The sequence below is a fragment of the Ambystoma mexicanum genome, chromosome 3q, assembly GCF_040938575.1.
Source record: "Ambystoma mexicanum isolate Mex_15411 chromosome 3q, UKY_AmexF1_1, whole genome shotgun sequence".
In the NCBI taxonomy this organism is placed as follows: domain Eukaryota; kingdom Metazoa; phylum Chordata; class Amphibia; order Caudata; family Ambystomatidae; genus Ambystoma; species Ambystoma mexicanum.
This window is the reverse complement of record NC_090926.1, coordinates 1,091,384,253-1,091,411,229: the sequence shown is the minus strand read 5'-3', so window position 1 is coordinate 1,091,411,229 and position 26,977 is coordinate 1,091,384,253. Positions and strand designations below refer to the sequence as shown.

The 26,977-nt window shown below is 42.6% G+C and overlaps 1 protein-coding gene across 1 annotated transcript in view; it reads left to right on the top strand.

Moving 5' to 3' along the window:
- LOC138581961 (fatty-acid amide hydrolase 1-like) overlaps positions 1–26,977 on the top strand; it is a gene marked incomplete at its 5' end in the record, with an annotated part of 308,818 nt that overhangs the window by 10,079 nt on the left and 271,762 nt on the right. The window contains one exon of the mRNA XM_069652870.1: positions 6,985–7,118. Coding sequence (XP_069508971.1) covers positions 6,985–7,118 — 134 coding nt within the window. The remainder of the gene's footprint in view (positions 1–6,984; positions 7,119–26,977) is intronic.

Here is a 26,977-nt window from a genome sequence, read left to right as displayed (position 1 = left end):
AAAAATTCCCACTCCACACAATCAAATGCCTTTTCATCATCAAGAGAGACTACCGCATTGGCAATAGGCTGGGCGTGACCTCTCTCAACAGTCAACAGCAGGCCTCTCATGTTGTCCGCCACCGCCCTGCCAGAGACAAATCCCACTTGGTTTTCATGCACCAGCAATGAGACAACCTTTTCCAATCATCCAGCCAGGATCTTAGCCAATATCTTGCAATCACAGTTTATCAGACTGATCGGTCGGTAGTTCTCGCACCTGGTAGCAGGCCTATCCTTCTTCTTAAGTACCATGATCAGTGCATGTCTCATCGTGTTAGGTAGAGAACCGGTCTCAAAAGCATCATTAAAAACGTCCCACAAAAGTTACAGTGCAGAACCAGGCAGGGCTTTATAGAATTCATTAGGTAGTCCATCTAAGCCTGGCGACTTACCCACAGTTAGCTTTGAAATCGCATGTTGTATATCTTCCATATACACCCTTCCTTCAAGGGCTGCCGCCTCATCAGGCGTCAGACGAGAAGAAACATGTGAGTCAAGGAAATTTTCAATGTTGACTTTATCACAGGCTAATTCAGAGTCATAAAACTCTTCGTAGAAGCCTCGAAATAAATTGTTGATACCTTTTTGCTTAGTCTCCAATGTGTTGTTCAAATCTCTGATTGCAGCAATAAAGTGATCTCTTTCCACCACCCTCAGTTTATGCGCCACAACCTCCCCTCTTTCTCACCATACTAAAAGTAATTCATCTTTTGCTTGAAAAGGGCATAATCAACCTGGCTGGAAACAAGTTTGTTCAGATCATACTTAGCCCTTCTCAAATCAGACTTCGTGTTTTCATCCTTGCTTGCTGCAAATAGAACATCTAGGTGTTTAGCTTCAGAAGTGAGTCTTTGAATTTCTTCTGTTCTCAATTTCCTCTCTCTACCAGTTTTGGAAATCAGCACCCCCCGAGCAAAGCATTTCAATGCTTCCAGACTGTTGATAATCGGGCATCGGCAGTTCTATTAATGTGGACGAAGCTGTCAATTTCCTCTGCCACCTCCTGCCTGATCCGGTCATTCCTCAAAATGTAAGAGTTGATTCTCCTCCTAGATGATTTAACCAGAGAGTACTGCAAGGACAGGCGTAATGAAACAGGTGCATGATCAGACAGGGCAATGAGTCCAATTGCTGAATCATAGCAACTTGAAGTCACCCGTCCAGGGTCAAAAAGAAGTCAATTCTAGAATACGTATCATGGCATTGAGAGTGAAAGCTATAGTCCCTGTCCGACGGGTGTTCCAACCTCCAAATGTCAGCCAGATTAAACTCTCTAATTAAATTCTCCATGAGCGTTTATTTGGGGTCCTGGTACAATCTCCATTAGAACAATCTAAAGCTGAGTCCATGACCTGATTGAAGTCACCTCCAAAAATAATGGAGTCGATGTTAAAACCTTGAAGCAATTGAGCCACCTCAAGAAAGAAAAGCGGATCATCTAAATTTGGTGCATATATGTTGCATAGGAGAATGTCCACACCTTGAATCCTCACCAATACACAAATAATTCTACCTTCTTTATCACCTATACTGCCAAGGATAGATACAGGCAGGTTCCTTTTTATAAGTATTGAAACTCCTCTTTTCCTATAACATCTTTGGAGTCTTAATTTACAAAAGGATGCTGTTTGTTCTGTTTTCAGGAGCAGGGGTTTTTAAGTGCTGTGTGATAATTGTTACGCTCACCTGACTCCCACGGAGGCGCTTGCCTGGTTCGCGCTGCTGACCTCTTCTAAGGTGATGCGCAGGGTTCGGAAGATGGACTGGACCGGTCCCCCAAATCTGGCTTGTCTGGTTCGCAGAAGTATCCTTCTTAGGGTCTGGAAGGACGAGCTCTCCATCCTGCTTCTGATGCAGGGGCGCTTGGTATCCAGTTACTTCACTGGATTTTCGGATTGCTGAGAACCAAACTTGCTTGGCTTCCAGGTAAGTTTTTTGATAAGAGGTTCCCCTTGTGTCCATGCATTAATGTACTAATGCTAGTGTCTTTTTCCCCATAGGGGCCGGGGTACGGAATGCCGGAGAACAGGCACCGACCCGAGTTGAGAGGTGAAATCCTTGTAGAAATCAGGTAAGTCTTTAAAGAACGTTTTTTGGTGATGTCTTTTCATTCGCTCATTAACGCTGATGTCTCTTTTTCCCCTTAGGGGCCGGGGTCCGGAAATGCCAGGATGCGGCGCGGACCCGAAATGAAGAGGGAATGAATCAACAGGTAAGTCTTAAGATGGAGATTTAGCTTTCCTTATTCCCTTCTCTCTCTCACCTTTTGTTCTGGTCTTTTTCTCCTTAGGCGCTGGGACGTGACTGCAAATCCGGATGATCGCTGCTGAACATGGAGGCGCCCTGTAAAGGTGAGTGGAATGTGGCGCTGCAGCGATCGACGCAATGAGCTTTTAAATAAAAGTTTTCCTTTTCAGGATTGTCGGCGAGATGTCTCCGGGATGCGGATTTAGCAGGTAAGGACTTTTCCTTCTTCTGTTCTATTCTTCTCTTCCTTTGCAGGTGATCCAGGATGCTGGCAGGCGTGGCAGAAGTCAGGATGCAGGAGCAGACACAGTGAGCGTCCAGCTGCTAGATGCAGAACAACACGAAGCACGTGTGGCTGTTCGGGTGGGGTTTGAATAGCCTTGGAAGAAGTTCCAGGTATGTATCCTTCCTCCAATCAGGTATGTATCCTTCCCCGACCACGCCCGGATGGTAAATTAGTCCCACAGGTAAAGTATTTCCTTTCAGGCCTCAAGGAGGCCGGGATCCTGCAGCATGGTCTGCATCAGGTAAGTGCACCCAAGCACTCCCATAATGAGCCTGGCGCCTATGGCGCCAGGACTGATGTCTTTTATGAGCCTGGCGCCATAGGCGCCAGGACACTGTCCAAAGGGCCCCTATATGGGGTTGCTGGGTTCTTCCTTGGGGACTGGATGTCCGCTTTCGGGGACGCAGGGCTTGAACCGGCTCTCCGGGAGCGGGCATCATGACAATAATTTTTTAAAGGAGAAGAGGATAAAATTGTTTCACAAGACTGCATCTTTGAGCAGGTGCAAAAGAGGTAGCATTTGAAGAATGACTGAGGGATATGTCATCAATATTACCAGATAATGGTTTTGTAGTGAAATCTAGCTCCCATGTCAGAATCAGATCTCCCTGTCAAAGGAGAAGACATACATTCTACAGAGTATGCAGTTAAAGCATGTAATGCAATAAGCAATGCTCCTCCTCCACAGACGAATTGAGGTGCTTCAGTTTAGTGGATAGTACATTTGTAAAAGGGTTCTGATAACTTATGGCCCCCCTAGAAGCAGTTATAAAAACCAATGATAGACTTTATGTGATACAGCATGCATACATGTGTTTAGTAGTATCAAAATATGCAGCTGTCTGCAGCTGGGGGATAGGTCCATAGGCCCACATTTAAAATTATAGCCGCTGCATTCTAGAGAATATGTAATGCTTCCCCATGCTTCCAGTGTTGTTTCTTGAAGCAAAACCTTGCTATGGTGCAGTTGAGTTGCAAGACGTGGCCTGGTGCTGAATGTGAAGTATTTCCATAGATATGTGCTGTGTATGTATGTTTATCCTAAAGAGGTTGGTAGAAGTGCTAACAACCAATGTGATGTCTAGCGCTGTACACTCGGTGCCGAGATTAGGGTTGGAAGTTAAAATATATGTGCTGGAATTTGAGTGTCTTCCAGCAAATAAAACCTGTGGGATTACCTTTCTGTTCAGATTATTGTCCATCAATGATGGAACTAATAGGGCCACTAGGATTAATAGGGACATTGAAGATAGAGCTATTGCTACTAGAAATCCCAAAGTCAATCTTCTGTGCTAGAAGAAGAGAGAAACATAACTTCATAGGGGGGTTTTGAGGTTTGCAGATGAGTGAATCAGTAGTAGCCTTCCAGGAAAGCCCCTACGGAAGATTGCGAAGTATGATGGGAAACGATAAGTGAATGATCTGTTGGCTGGCACGCGAGGAGAAGTAAGGTAGTCCAGACTGAAATGAAGGATGAGCTTATGAAGGTTGCACGTGAAAGTCATAAGCAAATCACTTGCACCACGAGCTGACCAAGAGAGAACTACTCGCAGCATGGTATGGGCATACATGGCGAAAGCATACTTTGGAATAGTTGAAAGTGTCTGAAAAGTGGCCAAAGCCAGAAGCTTGAGAAGGTAGCTTTCTTATCATTCCTCATGAATTCAGGACAGGACATTATGGATTGATGTGTTAATTGTTAAAGCATTTTCAGAAGTTCAATTAAGACTGCTTTGGTTATCATGATCATTTCTGAAAATAATGGAATATGCATTTGTGGCCAGCCCTACTTCTCAAGGTGAAGTATATTTAATGGACATAGAATTTAGAAAGGATGGTTACAAAGTTCCAAGTGGCAGCATGCCTTAGTTTGTTTCAGTCAAGATTGAGGAGTACTGAAATCCACGGGTTTGGTTGGCTGCTCACATCTTTCTAGCTATTTGAATGCAATGGACTGAATTGCGAGTTGGATGAATCAAGTTAGTGTTATATGATTTCATTTGACATTTGTAATGTGTATATCCCAAGAGAACCTGGCAGCAAACTGCATCTAGGCGCAGATGTTAGTAGAGTGGTGGTAACCCAGAAGCCAATCAGTCAAAATACTACACACATACTACACTAGTAGTTGGTGTTAGAGAACAAGAAAACTCACAAATCAACAGGATGGGGGTCAAGTATTGAATATAGGTAGACAGTCCAGAATACTGAGGGAGACTTTCATTGGAGTAGAAGCCTATAGAACCCAAAAGTGGGGTCCATCATGCCGAAACACAAACAAATAATGCCGGGGAAGAGGGCACAGTGGTGACACATCAGATTTTCGATTCTTCCAGTTAAGGCTCCAGATAGAATTGCCTGCTTGCAAAGCCCCTGGAAAAGCATAGACAATACGACCAATGCAGACAAGGTCAGATATCCTACAAGAGATGGCCCTCACGCTGGCGGTTGAAAGAAAAGCAACTGCAGCAAGTTCCATAACTGCACACTCTTTGGGACAAGCCAGTCGATGCACCTTTTGAGACTATCCCGAAGACAGTAGGAGAGACTATAGGAGAGGACACATGGGGATCCCTCTAGCTGCAGAGGTCTAGCCTGAAAAAGTTGCACGATGGTGCAGCACTTGGGACAAAAGCAAGAGTTCTGCATGATCTCTTGTAGCACAGAAGGGTACCCACTTACGTCCCAGTGATGTACAAGTTGTAGGATCTTTGGGGAGATCACATATAGGCTGAGGAGGAAGAGTAGCTGGCTTCTGTGTTGGGTTCACAGGAAGGGAGAGCCTGACGCAGCATTTCTTGGTTCAGGATGGTTCAGGATAGTGCAGACTGGGAATCAGTTATCGGAATCATCACCATCACATTTTTATTCCGGCTACTTAGGTGTAGCACCAGGTAGTGATCTCCTTAATGGGCTAGGCTCTCCGTATCTCATGCACCCTTCAAACAGTTTACAGCTTCCAAATCAGGGCAGGCCGGTCTCACTCCTGTTTCACAAGTAGGCACAAAGTGATGAGAACTGATGTGTCTGGAAGACTCTCACCCAGCTCAAAGAGGCCCTTGTGAACTACAGGAGCCATTCCTGTCACGAAACACAAACAAAAGAGATGATAAAGGCACTGTTCAGGTTACAGTGCTTTCAAATGTTAAGACGGGTTGTGCTCGGTTCGCCAACAACTGGCTACCATCTGAGGAAAAATACCACATTGCTTTGCAACCAAATAAAGTATATTTCTATGAAAAGCCATTCACGCTGCCACCAGCCTGTCACTGTTGACCAGGGGAGTTTCTAGGTCTGGAAAATACCCGGGGCTAAGCTGATGTCGGAACTGTTGGGACTGGGGGCTAGCTAGTCTTTTGGCTGTAGCTCCTGAGATTCTATCCGGGGCTACAACCAAAAGATCAGGGGCTATAGCCCCTTTAGCCCCCCCCTAGCAACGCCCCTGCTGTTGACAAAAAGCAAGGACACCAAAAAGCCAGCAGATGACTACGGGACTACCAACATTATTCACAAGAAAGCCAAGTCATTTCTCACCTAATAATAATATTTCAAGCATTTATATCGTGCTCAATCAAAGCTGTGAAAATCACTGGCCAGAGAAGCGACTGCCGCCTGAATGGGTGTTGGTGCTGGGATTAAGGCAGTATGAAGTTGTACTACAGAATGAGTTTGTTCTACTTGTCGGAGTTGGGGATTTTAAAGGTGGGCCTCCGAGAAGTGTGTGTCTAGGAGTTGAAATATAGGTTGACAATGGATCGTCGAAGATATGCATTTATTTTTATATTTTCTGATCTTATATGATCGTATATGCCTTTTTATAATAGGAAGGAATTTGAAGAGGATCAGTGCATTAAGTGAATTCGGTTTATGGTCATTTCATCTAAAACCATTGGATCTAATGCCATTCTATCGAAATGTTTCCATCTAAAAATGTCCATCTAATGCATTTATTTTTCTTTTTCCCACACCAAACCCCCGTTTTTTACCCTTTAAACTACACTTGAACAAAACTTAACCCTTTATCCCCCAAAAACATGCATTAGATGGACATTTTTTAGTTGGAAACATTTCGATGAAATGCTATTAGATGGAATGGGTTTAGATGAATTGACTAGATACCCTTCATATGCATGTTCTTGCTTTCAAAATGTGTTGCCGCCCGATGCTTATGCGCAAATCTTGCTTTTTCCGTTTTTGCTGTAGGACCTCCTCCTTGGTTATTTATTAGCTGAAACAAAGTTATGTACCATGTATCAAATGGTAAGCAGGAAGCACACGTTTGATCCTTGTATTGCACTAGCATGTTTAGTTGCAAACCTTTCTATAGATACAGCAGTTATGTTAAGAGCCTAACTCTAGTTTGATGTAGACATTGCTAAAATATCTCAAATGACCCTTTCTCTTCTCTAGGGACATGACTCCAGCTGTGGTCTTGCCTGCTACAGCGGGGTCCCGCAGCAAAGGGACAGCGTGATTGTGCAGGTTTTAAAGAAGCAGGGTGCCATTCCCTTTGTAAAAACCAACACGCCGCAATCAACATTTAAGTAGGTAGAACTGCTCCTCTCTTGTAAATCTCTGAAGGTGATATTTTAAGTTGCTGCTCTATATCCAGAAAAAGAATGGTTGCACTGAACACAACCATAGACAACATGATTGCACAATAGGATTTGAAACACCACAAAGCATAGGTCCAGAGGATGAAGAAGCTCAGAACATGTTTTATTTTTACATAGAAATGTACTTGGATATGGCCTCTCAAAAATAAATCCACAACCTTTGACTGAGTAATTATATCCTTCTTATGTTAGCCCCTTTTAGGACATCTGATTGTGGGATCAGGGAATCATCACACAAAGACATATATGCACCATGTATTTAATCAGCAGATGCCCACATTTACTCTTTATGAAAATATCCACTCAATCTTTGGCTAATTTTAAAATGTGCAGCTTTGTTTACCCCTGCATGTCAAAGTTGGGAGGATCTGCATGAGACCAGATTGTGATGGGATGATTCACTGTTGTATTTTGTATGCATGTACTCCAGTTAAAGTGGTTACACGACAATGCAAGATATAAAGCATGTCCACATGGGATGTTTGATTTTACACATCTGAGCAAACACATAGAGAGATGCATGGTTCTCATGAAAGATGAATAATAACTTTGTGGGGCGAAAACCCTCCAAAAGCGCCTCCACACCTGACGCTCAAACTGAACAATGGGAACAAGATGTAGGCCACCTGGCCTGCGGGGAGGGCTGCACACAGGGGTGATGCTAGGTCTGTTAAAGATCTGGGGCTTCGCTAATGTGGGATCTGTCAAGACTAGGGACTAGCTAGTCTTTTGGTTGGAGCCCCTGAGTTTCTATCTGGGGCTACAACCAAAATGCCGGGGGCTATAGCGCACCCAGCCCCCCTCCCAATCAATGCCTCTACACACCCTACTCCCACTTTAAGTGGTGAACAGTTGATGTTCATTACTCGTAGTGAAACCATGAAGTCAGTTCCACAGGGAAAAAATGACAATTGCAAATAAATAAAAAAGAAAATAAGTGCCAAGCCCACAAAGTTAGTACGCTCTTTTATATTGGCCCCTATCTGTGCATACTGAATCACTCACAGAGAGAAGGGCCACCACATAGGGATGCTCTGGCCAAGAGGCAGACACAATCTTGAATGTAATCAAAGAGATATTGCAAACAAAATGCAGTCCCTTTGGGATGATATTTCAGAGCCCAATGTATTCCTCGAGGATTACTGTTAAACCTTCGACCCACTTCATGCAAAGAAAACAAAGGTTTTGTACGGAAATGGGAGCAGATACTTGTTAGGAAGCATTTTCATTTTAGTGTTTAATTAGAGAACCTAGCTCTTTTGCTGGACTTTCAGGACTTTTTAATTTCAAACCTGGAGTGAGTGGTACCTTTTTCTCACTCTCTCATGTGTTTTGACCTGATTTGGATTATGTATTTTCTTTGTTTTTGGAGTCTGACAAACTCCATAGGCACCTACTTTTTGTATGGTGACACACAGCACCGTCAGTGCAGTGTCACAGAGAAATGTTTTAGATTTCTCATAAGGTTTAAGTACCTTTTTTGTGTGAACTACTGTTCCCAAGAATAGTAAAGTGAAATTTGACTTTACTTACCTTTACTCTTTGTGGGTACAGCACACACCATTTTATGGGGAGTGCTGGGGGTTACCTAGTACCCCCTTATCCTACAATTCTCATGTACCATTTTTTATGTTACCCTCACTACTTAAAATGGCTGGTGGCAGTGGTTTAATCTTCCTACCATTGTTATTTTCTACTGCAGGCTGAATCATCACCGGCAGTATAGCACCCATGGGCGACCATGTTATCAAAATGGGCTGGTCCTCTTTTTTTGCCATTTTCTGTTTATGAGGTCTTTCCTGGGGTTTACTCTGTGCACCAATCCAGGTATGAGCCCTTTGTTCATTTTTCCTTTGTCGGGCTTCAGTCCTGAATCCAACCTGTGGCTCCAGTGTGTCTGGAAGGGCAGGAAGTGAGGGAGCTTCCCGAAACTCCCTTTCCATTGTTTCTAGGATTGCATGAATACAACCAGTCCTGATTGGCTCGCTGTCCTGACAGGACAGCAACCCTGCTGTTTGAGTGACAGCCTAGGCTGTGCATGGATGGGAGAAACCTGCTTAAAAGGCGAGGGTTTTGGGACTAAAATCAGAGTCAACCACTGGGAAGAACACTCGACGAAGAAACCGTGAATGAAGCATGTTGCATCCTTCTGGATCTTTGAATTGCACGGTGAAGCCCTGTGCTGTGCTGAAACTTTGATCGACAAGAGAAGCTCCAGAATGGATGACTTCTTTCCTTGGGTTAGTGGGACCAACTAACCCTGAGATGAACTTCACTGGACCATCTTCCCTGACTGGCTGTACTTCTTTGCTGCTGCAGGAACTGAGTGCCAAGGCTTGAAAAATATGTAGTCAAGTGCAACGTATGCAATCCAGCCATAAGCTCTGGGAATCTCCTACAGACCCTCCAGAAGCTTGACAACCAGAGCTTGAGTCTCCTCACCAAAGTGTAAGACTCAAGGAGTGAGGGAAGCCCAACTGGTATCCAAGATTCACGGTGGTGCTCTTTAGAGTGGGCTGAAACCACGAAGTGCCGGTGATCCAAAAAGAGCCCGCAGCTGCCGATGACCTCCAAATTGCTGCTGCAGGAGTCTTCCAGGCATCTTCCCTCTTGTCCCCAGGACTGAGGCTCAAGGACCCTGGATCTGCATTGCTGAAACACTACAGAATCCAGCTGGAACACTTTTCGTCAGACCAGAAGTACTGTTCAGACTCAGGTACTTACCTCAGTGTCTTTAGCTTTGCTTTTCTCAATTGAGACCTGCAGTGGCTACTTTTGTTAGAGTTGATTTCAGCTCTGCTCTCCACAAGTGTATCAGCTGGTGACCCTACAGTGATTTTCTACAAAACTCTAGCTTTGTGCAAGAATTTTATTAACTACGAAGTGCCTCAGCTCCATAGACTGTGATCCAATTGACTTTGGCAGTCCTGACCTCCTGCAGACTCTTCTAGTCCATTGACTTTGATAGTGTCGGTCCCTCAGAGGTGATAACTTGCGTTTAGACGGTTATTGCAGGGAACGGTTTTGTCTAGACTTCATTGGAAGATTTAAGTATACTCACATGCCCTGAGAACATATTTAAGCGTTTTCCTTCCTTTAACCTTTTCTTTCTGCAAACTCAGAATCTGCAAAGTGTACTTGTGATATTTAAATGCCATTGCTGTCCTTGTGAATAAGGTCACCTCCAGGTGTAGGACGAGTGTAAAAAGAATCTCTAAAGCGTATCTACTATGCTTATACTGATTCTGAAAAAGTATTTTAAAGTATATTTGACTGTTACATATCTTGCCCTTTTTAAAGAATGCTTATTTAAAAATTGGTGTTAAATAAATAACTATTTATAACTGAAAGCATGAGTATAAGTGTTACTTGGCTACCTGTATTTGCGAATTTCATTGCTACAGCTCTACAGTTCACATTTACCCCTCTTGAGATAGACCTGGTTGCTCAGTCACACTACCAACTTGTGTAGTACAGCCATATACCAAAAGGTGGGTTATCTAATATCAACTAGACAAGTGCAGTAAAGTCTCACATATTGTTACTACATCAATTCTTGCCTAACAATACTCAATAAATACTCACTTGATTTAATATTTCTAACAATACAAGAACTAGCATTCTGCATAGACAAACCATCAGAAATGTCAAAGGTATCAGGGAATCACACAATCTACAAATGCAGTCATTTACAGAGATATTAACAGACATTACTACAAATTGGAGTCATACAAAACAGAGCTAGAATCTAAAAAGATGAGAGAGTTTAAATGTGACACATACGACTACTTTAACGTTTGTGTTTTGCAAATACTTATTATGTTGACACTTGCTGCAGTGGCTATTGAAGAGGTAAGCTGCATGAGTTATCACTACAACAAAAAACATTTCAGAATAATGAAATATAAGCACGACTAGTGCATTTTCTCAATAAATTAAATGATATCCAAAATCAATAAGATACTAGCGTACCACCCAGCGTTGCACGGGCCTGTAGCTGACATGCACGTGAGGGTCTGCTATAGCCTTGTGTATGTTTTATTGTGTCATAACTTCCTATTTTCGAAAAATTGTAAGAACAGCAATCATCCCCATGCAGGGCGCACCCGCCTGTACACCCCAGACTGTTATGCCGACCTTGTGTCCTAGCTTCATATTTCTGGAAAAGTCGCAAAATTGGAAACATCCTGAAATCGCCTATGCTGATAGCACAGGGCCTGACCCCACCCTGTGCAGGGCGGATGGGTGGGGTTGGTCAGATTTCACAATCAGCAGTACACCCCAGACAGGTATGTTGACCTCAGGTCAAAATTTCAGCCCACCAACTGTGTGTGAAAATACAAACACACTTTCACAAATTACACAGCACGGTAGTGGCTGTGTAGTTATGGTTAAGTTGCTGTTTCCATAGGAAGAGCACTTTTTGGGTGTCTTATAACTCCGCTCCCCCTGGACGAATCTACACCAAACTTTGCAAAAAAAGTATATGGCCCGCTGGTGATGTTTGGTCCAGGGGGGAAAAGTTATAGGGGGGGTCCCAAAACATCTTTTTTTCCCATAGACTGAATGGGGGAAAAACTTTGCGCACGCCTACAGCCCAAACCGCTGGATGGATTTTCACCACATTTGCGGCAGGAGCTTGGTCCCGAAAGCGTGCTTTTGTAAAGCTGATGCCAATCCGTCCAGTAGTTTTCTTTAAAACGACTCGAAAGTGTGTCTCAAAAAATGTGTGACATCTATGTCCGCTCCGCGGACACACTTCACTGTTCGCTCCGCGGACAAGATACCGATTGGCTATTCAGTAGCGTCATTTCCGCGGACATGTGGTGCCTTCACTGATTGGATGTTGAACGGCGTCAAGTGCGTCAGATTCTTTCACTGCGCTCGCCATCTTTCATTCGTGTTTTGGTGTACACGTTCATCGCCGCTAACACATATAAAACAACACACCATTGCACTTGCTAACCTTATGAAATACTGTTTTGGAAGGTGAGGGTTATGAGGCTGGGATGGGATGTGGCAGCAGGAAGTCAAAAAGTGGGGTTTATTGTCACCAAAGTCAGTCGGCAAATTGGAAGTTGCTGCGCAGTATAGTGTCCACTAAGTACAAGCGAAGATTTACTGCGTCTGTGTTACAATGTATTTAAAATAATATTGCAGTCAGACTGGCGTCCTAGGGTTTGAAATCTGAGGCTGCCACCTGCACTGTTTGATGGATATAGCGGGTCTGCAAGTCTATGGGAGTACCAGTTCTCATACATGCATTCAGATATGTTGTTTCAAAATCAGAATGTATTCTGAGTGAAGGTCACTTGGTTTGCTTTTTTGGTTGTGAGCTCAGTAGGCCCACGCATCCGACTGAACCCATAAGGGTCAATTGTTTTTTAACCTTGAACCAGAGGGAAAATTCAGTAAGGATGCAGGGAATGAAAGTTTGGAAAAAATACCATTTGACAAGGTTATGTATTCAAAACGTTTAAACGACTCATGTAATATCAGTTCAAGAAGATTCTTTGGTGCAAGTACATTGCTGTCTGGGTTTAACGAAGACAATTGAGATGGTAAATATTGTGTATGTTTATTTTTGACGACTCTCCACCGGAACGAGTAAAACATTTTTATTACCACAATAATAATTTGGCATTGTATCTGTGGTACTATCTTTCTGTGTAGTTTTCATTTTTTTTTCTTACTTATGTAGAATGCAGATTCTCGCCGTTTGTAGACTATCACTAGGTTCACCCATGTTCACCGCTATTATTTCTTTAAAATGTCATGTATGACCACATCGATTTGTGTATCAGTTTCCAAGTTATTTTTGTCTTTTTTGAAATTGTATGATGTAGGTTGGGTATTGATACGTATTTTCTGTTACGTTTTCCAAACAGCTACATTCTGCTGTACTGTGATTGCCATGGATTCCAAATGCCAAGTGATGGTTTCTTTGCACGCCAGATGCACGTACTCGTGACCGGCTGCCTAACCGATATGGTTTTGTGGGACGACCGGCCCGGGCCCGTTTGTCCAGACAGTGGAGTGGCCATTAGGAGTAACATAACATGTTTTATGGTGGTGTAGGCTGAAGTTCATGCCAACGTCTTGGAAGTCACAGTGTGACCGAAGCGGTTGCTTTATCGAAAGCAAATACTTTGCGTATGCGAAAAGAACAACGTGTGCATCACGATTAACATTTTTGAAGACGACCTAAGAAACAAAGTTACTATTTGATTGAAAATGGGAATAATCAAATGGTCTCCAACTGTTTATTGTGAAATAAAAGTACTTTACAAAATCTAAAATGTTAATGTTTTCTTTTACAAAGCAGTTTATTATTTCAAAATGTAACGTGCTACGTTGTACGTCGCTGTGTGGTCATTTTCAGGTTCTGTGTCATGGCAGGTAGTTTTGCTTTTTGCAGGCTGCCATGGAAAGCAAAGAGGGGCCATGTATGGAACAACCGCCTTCCCTTTCTATGGTGGCCATCTTGGAGAAGGATTTTGTTTTGTAATACGGGATGCCACAGGCGTCCCAGATTATAACGCGAAATCCTATTTTTTAGTAGCACACGTTACTGCTTTGCAAATCTAGATTGTTAATGGCAAATCTTATTGCGTCTATGTCCTTTACTGAGAGATATAAAGTAGATGGAGTGCACGCGATTTTTTTTTAAAATATGTTTTCACTGTGAAAGGTGGTTCTTAAAGTAACATTTACTTTGTTTACGGATGGCTTTTTTTTGTTGAAGGACAGCTAATAAGGAAATGTGCGAACGGAAATGAGGAAAGAGGCACCAAACAGTAATATTGGGGGGTAGTTGGATGGGGAAAATGTTGTGTGTTTGTTATTTGTAAGGTAGGGGCAGTGTTTCTCATGCTCCTTCATTACAGTGGTGGTGCTGTTTCCTGGGGAGGAGGGATGCCTTAGCTCATGTCGTTTTCAGATAACTAGAACTTTTACTAAAAGTATGTAATGTGTACTACATTGCTAATGGCTGACTACGAATAAGTGTTGGAGCTGTGCCAGGGCAATGTTGAAGGTGGATGTTCCTACATCAATATAACATGTATTTCCACACTGTCCACGAGGCATACATCTTATTGTTAAGTGTGTACGGATTCTCGGACACGTCACCGTGCTGTACACCAGCATATAGTCATGTGGCATTCTACGCAAGGTGTGCAATTAAGTCAGAACTTACTTTACATTATGGTTACGTGCCAATACTACAAACCGATGATCTTTAGCAAAAAAACTTTGTTAAAGGGACGGTATGGTTAAGTTGCCCTACTAAAAACCTGTGAAATTCAGTAAAAAAAAACTTTGTTAAAGGGACGTTATTGTTAAGTTGAACTACTAAAAACCTATGAAATTCACCAAAAAAAAACTTTGTTAACGGGACGTTATGGTTCGAAGTCAAACCAAAAAAAACCTGAAATTCGCCAGTTATGGTAAGCTAAGCAACCATAACTCGCGCACCACCATGCACTGCTAAGACTAACACCCAGGACATCAAAGATGACATCACAAATGTCAACAGACAACATCAGATTTTCTTTTCCATTCCTCTCAGTGTATTTCTTTGATTATTCTGTGCCTCGTTTCTATGCTCTGGTCAGCTACCTACGTTGCTTGTAGCCCGTGCAAACTGATACCAGTACCATTACTATACATTATTTTAGTTTGTTTCCCCCACAATGGCAACAAATTAGCCCTACCAGTAGTAGCCGGAATATTCCGAGGTGGAATTACTCGATAGAGAAAGATGTGGAAACGATGGGGCTTTAGACGACAGTTGGGAAGTGGGAAGACGATTCAACAGATGAAGAGCCTGGTCCTAGTCGCATAGATGGCGTTTACACCTGGTGTACCTGCAATCGCTGCGCGTTAATGCCAACCAAGGAGGAGAACTGCTGCTGCTAAGAAAACTCTGGATGCTTGTCCTACATATCGCAAGGAGAGCCATGGCCGCAATGCGTTACTGAGCTGCCAGACTTCAGGGCAGCATGCCTCGCACGGTCCGTGTTGAGGATTTTGATGGTGCTTATGCACGAACTTCGCGCAACATTTCGCCCTTAGAATCCAAGTAACGAGTAAGTATACTCTGGTTGTGATGTCACTTAGGCCACTACTATTTCAAGGTTGTCTCATATATTGTCGTAACTTTCATATATCATTGGCAAACCAATTTAGTCTTGCAATTCTCTAGTAATATTTGTATAATAGTCGATAAATATTGTGCAGTGTCTAGGTAGCATTTGCACTGGCAACAATGCCATTGGATACAAGAATTGTTATTGACAACTAAGGTTTAATACACTTATCTTGGTCATTTAAAAACAGTTTGTATCTTTCTCTTTCACAGGTGGTACAGGCTGGTGGCCTACCGTTCATTCACATGGTGGCTTCATGGGAGGCTTGGACACTGCGTTCAACGAGTAATACCCGCCTGTGCCGTTGGTGCCATTAGAGACACATTCCCCAGTGACAGCGGTCAATACAGGGGATTTTCCCTCACTGTGCTGCAACCTGAACTTTATAATGTGTAGTACATTTGTGCCATAAAATTAATAAACAAAATAAAGCACAACAGAACTTTTATCAATGGTTGTTTCAGTTTTTCAGTGAATCAAGTGTGTCTCCATTCAGCAGTGTTTCGGCCCTTGTCTGCATGCCACAGGCCCATCCATCACCCCTCCATTATCAAAGGCAGTTGGCACCAGTGGATGTGTGCTGCCAAATGGGGCTGGCAGGGGTGGGAACGGCCAAGGTGCCAAACACCATGTACACTTCAAAGGTATCTTCCGCACAGGGGCCATTCTACAAATGGCCTATACAGACCCTGTGTCTCCAGGTAGGATCCCCTGAAGCAGGCTGCGCCCCTGCAATCCACATAACACCACGACATATTCACGTCATTCATTCACATACACACCCTCTTTTCTAATTCTTTATAAGCCACTTGATATTTATGAGAGCATCTTTGAAAACTGCAAGTCGACTCGTGAACGTGGTACCTGAGAACCTCGGTGACCACTGCGAATCTGATCATCGTCGTGCTACCTGAGAACTTCTGTGACCACTGCGAATCTGCTCGTCGTCGTGCTACCTGAAAACTTCTGTGACCACTGCGACTCAGCTTGTCGTCTTGCTACCTGTGAACATCTCCCTGTTTTCCTGCCACTAACTACCCTGCTTGCTGAACTAACTGTTTGTTGGTCAAGGTAAGGGCAGGTCACCTAATCATATCTCCTTGATCTCTAAATTTCTATCTATTTCGAGCGAACATACCCAGTAGAATTATGTTAATTCGTCTCATTGCCATTGACTTGAGTTTAATTTGTTATGTTATCGATATATCAATTGTCATCAGTGTCAATTGGCATCGAATTGTATCCTTAGCGGACTGTGTCAATATTATAAGCATGTTTCCTTTTGATGCACGATAGTACATTCAAGGGACGAGTAACATGTTCTGATTTTCGTCACATCAAAGAATTGTTTATGAAAGTTATCCTTTAATACAACCGCCCACGCTACACTGGTTTTGCTGTGGTGACCAAAACATACCTTGCATAGGTGAATGTATATAATGTTGACCTTTTTTTTGCATAATTTACAATGCCTGCATGTGCGATTTTAAGTTGCCCTTTTAAGACCCATGAGAAATCTGAAGGCACTACAATGCATGTATTCCCAAAGACTGTAGATCGAATAAGAGAATGGGTCAGATATTGGGGATATGCGGTGGCAGAGCTTGAAAGTAGAGTCAAAGATGTCGTGGAGGACAAGAGGGGTGATCGATTCTGCATCTGCAGCCTGCACTTTACCCAGAATATGTACGACCCATCCATGTACACAAAGAAGAATCAACTCAGAACGACTCGAAAATTGCTCCCAAATGCAATACCGACTCTATTCGTTCACATGCCGCCTCAGGTGACACACGGCTCCGGATTTAGCTGTAGCCCTTGGGGTAGTGAACAGGTAACTACATTTCTTTGTTGCTTATAATGTTATTCAAATGAGTAAGATTGTATTGCTTTTTAAATAAAGATCATTTTGCTAAACATCTGTCCTTGGTTTTAGAACCCTCATAGAAAATTGATTTATGGGCACAGATAGCTATGCTATATTGTTCTTTGAAATAAGCATAATGTTTTCATAATCTGTCTCTTTACATGCTAATTTTTAAGATTAGCATTTCTAAATCAAATAATATTTTCCCTTTACAACTCCATGACTATGCACTGAATATGAAGGAGCAAGATTCAGCATCCATGTCTTGCCTGGAGTCAACAACCACTTTGAGCGTGTATCAGGTATTCTTACTTAGCTATTCAGTTCCGGAATAGTTTTATGCATGGAATTTGAGATAATCTGATCATATTTACGTACCGTGTCATTCGTTTACACAATGTTTCATTCGTGGATTGCTATTGATATGTACCAATGTATGTGTCACAATGTGTGTGTTCAGTTTCAATTGTTTCATCCATACTAATGCAAGTACTGTGCTTCAGGGAGATGCTGAAGATTTGACTACAATTACATCATCCCTTGTAGTTGATCCAGAGCAATATGTATGCGTACTGACATTTCCATCGAAAAGGAGAGATGCTGCTTGCCAAACTGTTTTCACCATGGAGCAACTATTAATTGAGGCATGGCGTATTCAGACTGGAGATGCATTTGCCCAATGGCCAGAAAATGAATTTAATGTGACCGGCGAAGCCAGCAAAGTCTTTTTGGACCATTGCTACAATGCGTCTGCTCCACCAGATGCTCCACCAGATGAAGATAAAACTGAATGGATTGAAGATGCTTTTGAATTATTCGCAGACCACTTGACACAATCCACACCCACCAAAAAAGGGCCACCCAAAAACCAGTCGACATTGATGTTTTCTCCGATTCAGGTTCAGGTAACAGACGCTGAAATGACAGAGACTGAAGCAACAATACAATTGACCGAGGAACTAGACAAAGATCTCAACTACAGTATGTCCAGTTTGGCTGATATGTCAACCACAGTTCAGTCAGAAACAACATTAATGCAGGATGACAGTCTAATAAAGGAGGCCAAATACATAGTATTCGACAGCAGCTTGATGGAGATTATAAAGATGCTGAAATGTGTGCATTCAGTGACAGGGGAAATATGTGGGAAGCCGTTGGTGAATGGGACTCGTGTATCACAAGGCAGTAACCTCAAAATACATGCCACCTGTTAAATGTTCCATGAAACATTTTCATGGTCCACTCAACCAATATTGGGGAAACTGCCAGCTGGCAATCTACTGTGTGCAGCAGCTTTACTTTAAAGGGACTCTAGTTTCATTAAGTTGTCCAGTTTCTGTCAATTTGTGGGACTCCATTTCATTTCTAAAACGCAGTACTACAAATAACAACATCAATATCTATTCCCTGCCATTAGTGAAGCTTGGAAAATTGAACAATTGTCTATTCAAAGTACATTCTCCGAAAAACGATTCAGGGTAGCTGGTGATGGACAGTGTGACAGCCTAAGATTTTCAGCAAAGTACTGCACATACCACTTTCAGGACATGGAAAGTAAAATAATTGGGAGTTTCGTGGTTGTGCAGGTGTCCGAATGTAAGTCCTCAGTGGCCATGGAGAAACTTGGTTTTTTAAAATCACTCTACAATCAAGGGGAATACAAATCAACCTCATAGCCACGGATAGACACGTTTCAATAGCCAAGACAATGAGAGAGCAGTTTCCAAATATTCTCCATCAATTTGATGTATGGCACATTGCCAAATCCATCAATAAAGAAATCTCAGCTGCAGGGAAAAAAAAGGTTCTGAAAGTATTTCACTGTGGTCCCAGTCTTTCAGAAAACATCTTTGGTGGAGCGCCGAAACTTGTGATGGGTCTGTCGATATTGTACTAGAAAAATGGCGGTCACTAATGCACCACTGTTCCAATGTTCACCCTTGGACCGAAAACCAACGTTTCCACCAATGTGAACATGGCCCTTTGTCAACAGAGCAGGAACGAAAGAAGAAGTGGTTGATTCCATCTTCACCTCCACACAAAGCCCTTGGGAATATTGTGTTTGATAAAAATCTATCAAGAGATCTGAAGGTACTCACAGAATTCTGTCACACAGGAGATTTGGAGTTGTTCCACAATATGTGCCTAAAGTACAGGCCAAAGAGATTGCATTTCGGCATTGAAGGGATGAAATTTAGGACATTACTAGCGGTATTAGCGCATAACGAGAATGCAGGCCGTAAAGTATCGAGGACTGCGGGAAACTTTGGGATACTTCACTACACTATGGTCTTTACAAAAAGAAGCAAAAAATGGGTGGTCAAGCCAGTATATGAGGAAATGGAATTCAGTTTTGGGAAAGATCTTATTATTAATGTTTTGGAGTTGCATATCACGGAATTGCGTGCAATTTTGTTCTGAGTACACATACATTACCACAAAACATTGCCAAAGTGCATTGCCCATCTAAAGCAGAGCTTGTGGCACAGTTCAAATCCAGGTACAAATGATTACCATCTGTTTTTTTGATCAACAATGTTTTTATGAAGTGTCCAAATAAAGCATCCAATTTGTCTTTTAAAATGTATCCTCTTTGTCCTTTTTTTTTCAACTAGTACCATTTTTACGATTGCCATACAATATAATGCTGTGCTTTCACAGTTCACAGTTTCGTCGAGCTACTGTGGGACCTTCACTGATCGTGGGAGGGCCAGATGGATTACAGTGTGAAAGAAACATTGCGGATCCGCAGTTGCATTACCATACAGTTGCCCAAATAGCTGAATAACTGCTTGTCCCACAAAAGGGATGAGACCTAGGCTTCATAAGGGGAGGAGGCCGTGACATACGCAGAGGTGGGGCTATTGCTAGACAAACTTTGACTCCATTTTGTGTACCCTTGACTCCAATTTTGGAGTAGGGGGCATTCTTTCATTGCCAAGTTTCTCATACCCCTCAGCAGCACCACTAATATCAAGCAAGGACAGCCCCCACATTTTTCCTCCTGTGTCCTTGCTTCACAATTCCAGTTCTCATGGAAGCGGTTAACTAAGATGTTGCACACTAAGAATGTATCTTCTTTCTGAGTGATGGTCACCAGCTTTGAATCTTTGCTTGCGAGCTGAGGAAGCCCGCGCATCGCACACACAGTATAAGGTTCAATTGTTTTTTGACCTTGAGAGAAAGAGACCATTCCAAAAGGAATTGAATAAAAGGAGGTGTAATAACGTAAGATATGATAAGGTTCTCCATTCCAAAACTGGACTAAGGAACATGTAAATTCAGTTCATGAAAAATCGTTGATGCGAACAGAGTCTGTGTTACGGTCCGGGTTACGACAAAAGAATGGAAATGCCGAATACAATGTAAGTTTGACTTTCAACGATTTTATACCCGAACAAGCATCAACTTATCATTAACTGACCATTATTGATGGGTTACATTGTACTTGTTTGTTTTGTGTGGCATATTGCAACGAAACGCAAATACAACCTTTGTGTGTACTGGTCTTTCTACCGGGCACATGGGCAGTCCAGCATCAAGATGCATGTAGACCACCACTCGGTTCCCCCAGGTTCAACGCTAATATTTCATTAAAATGCCATCTATGTGCTCCTCGAACTGTAGCGTCAGCTTCCGCCTCCCATTTAGAACTGAACATACTCCATAGCTCTATCCACGGAAGCAAATTGTGTAGTACTTTACACGTTGTTTTTCTTTCTGTTCACATTGTTTCACGTCTGTGCTAACGGTTAGTTTTAAATTAATAAGTAAAATGATAAATTGTAATAAAGATCGGCTACTGAGATACATTTCTATTATGTTTTCCAAACAGGTACACCCTGCCATTCTTGTCATAGATTCCAGATAACAACTGATGGGTTTTTCAACCGGCAGCTGCAGATACATGTCAATAACTGGATATATATGACTCTTCTTTGGGACAATCGCCAAGGGCCGATATGCCCTTACGCGGTACCAGCCATTAGGAGCAACATAACATCCTTTACAGAGGTCTAGCCCAAAGTTGATGCACAAGCCTTGCAATTCACTGTGCGACCAAAGCGCTTCTTTTACGAAAAACGAACACCTTGTGTACCCAAAAGGGACACCGCGTGACTCACGATAAACATTTGCAGATCGAGAGCAAAGAAAAGAAATTCCAATTTGATTGAATATGGCAATACCCGGATGTTCTCTGAGCATTTATTGTGAAATAAAAGTACTTTATAAATTGTACAATCTTGCTGTTTCCTTTTAAGTACAGTTTTAGATTCTGAATCTTGACACGCTGTGTTGTGAGGCGATGCGTGTTGATTTCCGGGTTCTGTGCCACGTCACGTAAGTGATGACAGGGTGCGTTTGCCTACGCTGCCCAGTAACGTCACAGAGAAAGGCAGAGTATATCACTAGGTTTGGTGATGTCAGGCTCAGGGGCGGGGGATATGATTTAGTGTTGCAAGGGCAGTGCTGCTTTGGCGATGCAGCAACGGATAAGATCATCACAAAATGGCCACGCGATAATGCTTGATTTCGCATGTGTACAAAAGTGGAAAACTCTGGTAAGGTGCATAGGAAATGTTTGTGTGATTAATCAATGTATGCTTAAAAACACATGCCCGAACCCTCGGGACAATAATATTTTTGAATGCACTATTCCTTTAAGTATTTGCCACGGATTTTAAAAGAATTTTGCTAGGCGAAATGTTTGACGAATTTTTAGGGAAGGACAAGCCTTCAAAGAATAGACAAGTTCCAAAAACTTTATCGATGGCAAAAAAGATTTCCGAACCGCGTTTCCACAGTACCTTTTCAATGAAGAAGAGCTGTAGCTGAGGCAGTTGTTCCTGGCAGTTCGAGCAGACCTTTCTGTTCCTGAGCTTCAGTCATGGGGACAAGAAGGAGGACGTTGGGACGTTCCTGCACTGCCCAGGGAAGACGTCACAAGCTTGGCTCAAACGTCGGTTTAAGTTATGAGTGCTTTGAAGTCCACAAGCTGGTTTCCTTTCCTCTGGCTATCTGGTTTTCAACAGCACTCTGATGAAAATTCGACCAGATGGAAACGGTGTCCAGGCGGCTTGCGAGTTGGTTGGTCCAACCAAACTCAAGGGAAGAAGTTAACCTTGAAGGGATTCTCTGTTGATGGAGTTTCAAGCCATTCGGACCTGCAGCAGGGCTTCAACGGTCGTCTAGGAGTTGCAGCAGTTCACTTCCTTCAGCTCGTCTTTGGTTCTTTCATTCCGGTGGTCGACTCTGCTTTCCAAGTCCCAGAGACCTGCTTTTAAACAGCTTTCCCCCATTAATTCGAGCCTGGCTGTCACTCCCACAGCAGGGTAGCTGTCCATGCCGGACAGCCAGCCAGCCAATCACGCCAGAGTGGATTCAGGTCTCCTAGGAGACTAAGCAAAGGGAGTTTCGGGTGCCACAGGACGGCTTCAGCACTGAAGCCCACCAAAGGCCAACAAACAAAGGGATCAAACCTGGTTTGGCGCACAGAGACAAACACAAGAAGGACCTTTCCTAAAAGAAATGGTAAAAAAAGTTGACCAGAGTCTGTTTTTACAGATAGGTCTTGGGCGCCATATTGAAAAACATGGCTGACCCGATTTTTAGCTACCGTTGTTCGCGGTCTGGAAAAATCATCGTAGTTTAATCTAAACCACTGCCACCAGCCATTTAAAGTAGGATAGCATAACATTTGACTGTTACATGGGTATTTTGACTCAGGGGAAGCTAGGTAACCCCTCCAGCACTCTATAGTACGATACTGTGTGCTGTGTCAGTACATTTAAAGTTTCTAGTAAAGTCAACTTAACTTTACATGCTCTGGGAGACATTAGTCAGTCCCAGAGAAGGTATTTAAACCTTGGGAAGTCTGAAAAACATCCCTGTGCCACTGCACTGAAGGTGCTGTGTGGCACACAGTAAAAGATGATGCCTATGGAGTTGTTTTAAAACTCCATAACCAAAGAACACAAAAGTAAAAAAATCATTAAAATACATGTAATAGTGGGAATAAAAGGCTCACAGTCTGCCCAGGTTAAAAAAAATCAAATCCTAGAAATACAGCAAAGTTGCTGGGGGTCTCAAAAGGTAAGGGACATTTAGCACATATTGAGAATTCTCCCAAACAGACTTGAACTATAACATCACAATCACTGACATCCTACCCCAACCATGGACCAATCACCACTTCCTCTCCTTCGAGATAGCCACAAACTACTCACATAACCAAAAGAGCTCCATAGCACTGCCATGCCTAACAAGAAACAAACAAAACATCACTGCAGAGGCAATCATGGCACTGGTGATGCCCTCCCTTAACTCTCTCCTGAACACTGCAGACCCTAACTTAGTAGATACCTACAAACTCACCATGTCCAAAGCCGTAGACGCAGTCGCCCCCATGAAAATGCACAAAGGCAAACCAAGAGCCCACCTAAACTCCTGTTCACGCCTGAGTTAAAAACACTCCAATTCGAAAAAAGAAAACTTGAGTCATTATGGAAACACACCCCATCCTTAGAGAACAAAACCAACCTGGCCAACCACTCAGCTAAATACAAAGAGGATATCATCCGCACTAAGCGCTATACCTACAATACCAGAACTAACGAGGCCAGCTCCAGCACCAAAGAGCCGCACCAAAGAGCCCTTCATCATATTAAGAGAAATGGGGACACCCAACGCTCCCACCGACTCATGGAAAAAAGACAAACCCTGGTGCACGAGCATCCAAAATGCTCTCACCAACAAAACTGCCACCCTGAAAACCAGTATAGCTAACAAATTGCCCAACCTAACCAACATAGCTTCAACTAGTCCACCTTAAGAGCATCTCACTCAACATTCCCAAGGCTTAAAACTTTCAAAAATATTGGTACCAGAAGTACAATCATCGCCTCCCTCAAACCCACGAGATTCCAGGGAGATAGCTGCCCGGTACAGATCATCAAAGATGCGGCTAGAGACCTAGCCCCATTCTTAACAAAAGGAATCAATGTCTCATTCTCAACGGGCATTGTACCTAGCAACTTGAAGGAATCCTGGGTACTCCCATTACTCAAAAAACAAACTTTAGATCCTGCCATACCTACGAATTATAGGCCAATCACAATGGTCCCATTCTTGCTAAAAATATTAGATAGGGTTTCATACCTCCAAATCCAAGACTATGTAGAGGCGAACCAGCTTCTAGGGATTCGACAATCTGGCTTCAGACCTCAACACGGGACAGAAACTGCCAAGATTGACAAACTCAAAGACAAAGGAAGAATTGCAATCCTGCTCCTCCTGGACCTATCAGCTGCTTTCGACTTGGTGGACCACAGAGTACTCTGCGACCACCTTGCCACAGCGGCCCATTTCTCCCAGTAAGCAATCACCTGGATTGAATCATTCCTCAACAATAGGACCATGCAAGTCTTCTGGCCGACCGCAGCAACAGACACCATACCCATCACATGTAGTGTGCCACAGAGCTTGTGCGTGTCCCCCATCCTGTGTAACATTTTCACAAAGCCCCTGTTAGATGAACTGGACCGACTGGGTGTCACCTACATGAATTATGCGGATGACACCCAGATTCTCCTGCCTCTAACAGGCATGTATGACACAGATGTACGGCTTGTGAATGAAATCTACCTAACAATTCAGGCATGGATGGCCACCCATGGCCTCTGCCTGAATGGTAACAAAACAGAACTTCTGCTACTAAGCTCCCCAGTCAACCTAAAAAGATAAGCCCTAGCTATAACACCTTCAATATAGAGGGCAAAAATATCCCTGTAGCCAAAGAAGTAAAAACTCTAAGGAAAGTAGTATGAATATAATGTATACAAATATGAGCATATACAGGGAAAGTACAGTAATAAAAAAAAAAATGTGCTGATAACCCTACTGATTATCTACATGCACAGAAACGATTGCTGTCTTTCAAGCCTGTGTCTTCCCCTATGTATATGTTTCATATGATGTGTCTGGACCCTAAGGGAATTACTGTAAGAACATACTTGAAGGATAAGTCTACAAATATAGTACCTTTTCAATTTTTAGTTCCCGACTATTACTGAAGAAAACCATGTGGCGTAGATATGTCAATACAGGAAAAAAGAGGGAGCCAGACATGTGATGTCATCTGTGATGTCATCAGTGACATTTCTGATGTCATCTTTGATGTCCTGGGTGTTAGTCTTAGCAGTGCACAGTGGTGGCACGAGTTATGTTTGCTTAGCTTACCATAACTGGCGAATTTCAGGGGTTTTTCGGTTTTACTTGGAACCATAATGTCCCTTTAACAAAGTTTTTTTTCTGAATTTCATAGGTTTTTGGTAGCGCAACTTCACCATAACGTCCCTTCAACAAAGTTTTTTTTTCTGAATTTCATAGGTTTATGGTAGCGCAACGTAACCATAACGTCCCTTTAACAAAGTTTTTTTACTGAATTTCATAGGTTCTTAGTAGCACAACTTAACCATAATATCCCTGACTTTATATACATGTAACATAGAACATACTGAACTCCCAGCTAGTGATTTTGATGTCCGCCGACTCTGCGTATGTCCACGGACAGACGCGGACAACATCAACACTACCCAAAACTCAGAGGGTATCTTAAATTGTTATATCATGCCATATGAACACTGCACAAGTTCAAAAACCAGCACACAAACACATTACATGTAGTAATAAATAAGAAGTGGAACCTATATATGTAACATATCAACCACCCATTTAAATACCATATGTACTAAAATGGAATATACCAAAAGAAGAAAGATAGGCTTCCAACATAATTACCTCACAGAAACTGCAAAACAGCAGAGCTACAAACCAGTAAGAACACAACTTACCAGAAGCTAGTAAGTGTACTCAATTTTTTTATATATTTCTAAAATGTCTATATTAGATACAATAAAAGTGATATATTTTTCTTTTCTCACAGAAATGTCCAGTACTTTGGAGTGGCTTGAGGAGAATTTCCCACGTGAGGAAATGTCTGAAGATAGTGAGCGTATTGGTAGACACTTCTCTATACAAGCAATTAATAAGCATGAGTTTATGTACACTTAACATATATATATTTTTTTTTTACAGACCATACAAACATTGAAAATAGTACACCAAAAGATATATTGGATAAGACTCTCCAGCGCATGGAAGAAAAAATGGATATGCTCATGGCAAATTTCAACAATTTGAAAAACTTTGTGGAGGACCACATAAAAGAACAGATTTGATACCATTGTCCCACATGTACCTGTCCCCCCTCTCCATATCCCAGTCAATTATCCCCAAACTCTCTCCACAAAGAAAAATGTTTTGATGAGACTTCCATCCCTTCATCTCCTCCTATCAATCCTCTTCAAAATATTATGTTTCTCAATTCAGTTCTTCTTTGTGTTTTTTTTTTAAAAGGTAGTTTAGGTGTGCGCAGACAGCGCGGATGGCCGGGATGTCCGCAATCAAACGAAAATGGGGGCGTCCTAAGGACACTATACCTGTCCGTACTGTTCGCAGGAAAGTTGAAACTGTTCTAAGAACACCCGAGGTGTCCAGGATGTCTGCAATTAACCGAAATGGAGGTGTCCTAAGGACACTATACATGTCCGTAGTGTTCGCAGGCAAGTTGAAACTGTTCTAAGAACACCCGAGGTGTCCGGGATGTCCGCAATTAACCAAAATGGAGGTGTCCTAAGGACACTATACATGTCTGTACTGTTCGCAGGCAAGTTGAAACTGTTCTAAGAACACACTCAGTGTCCGAGATG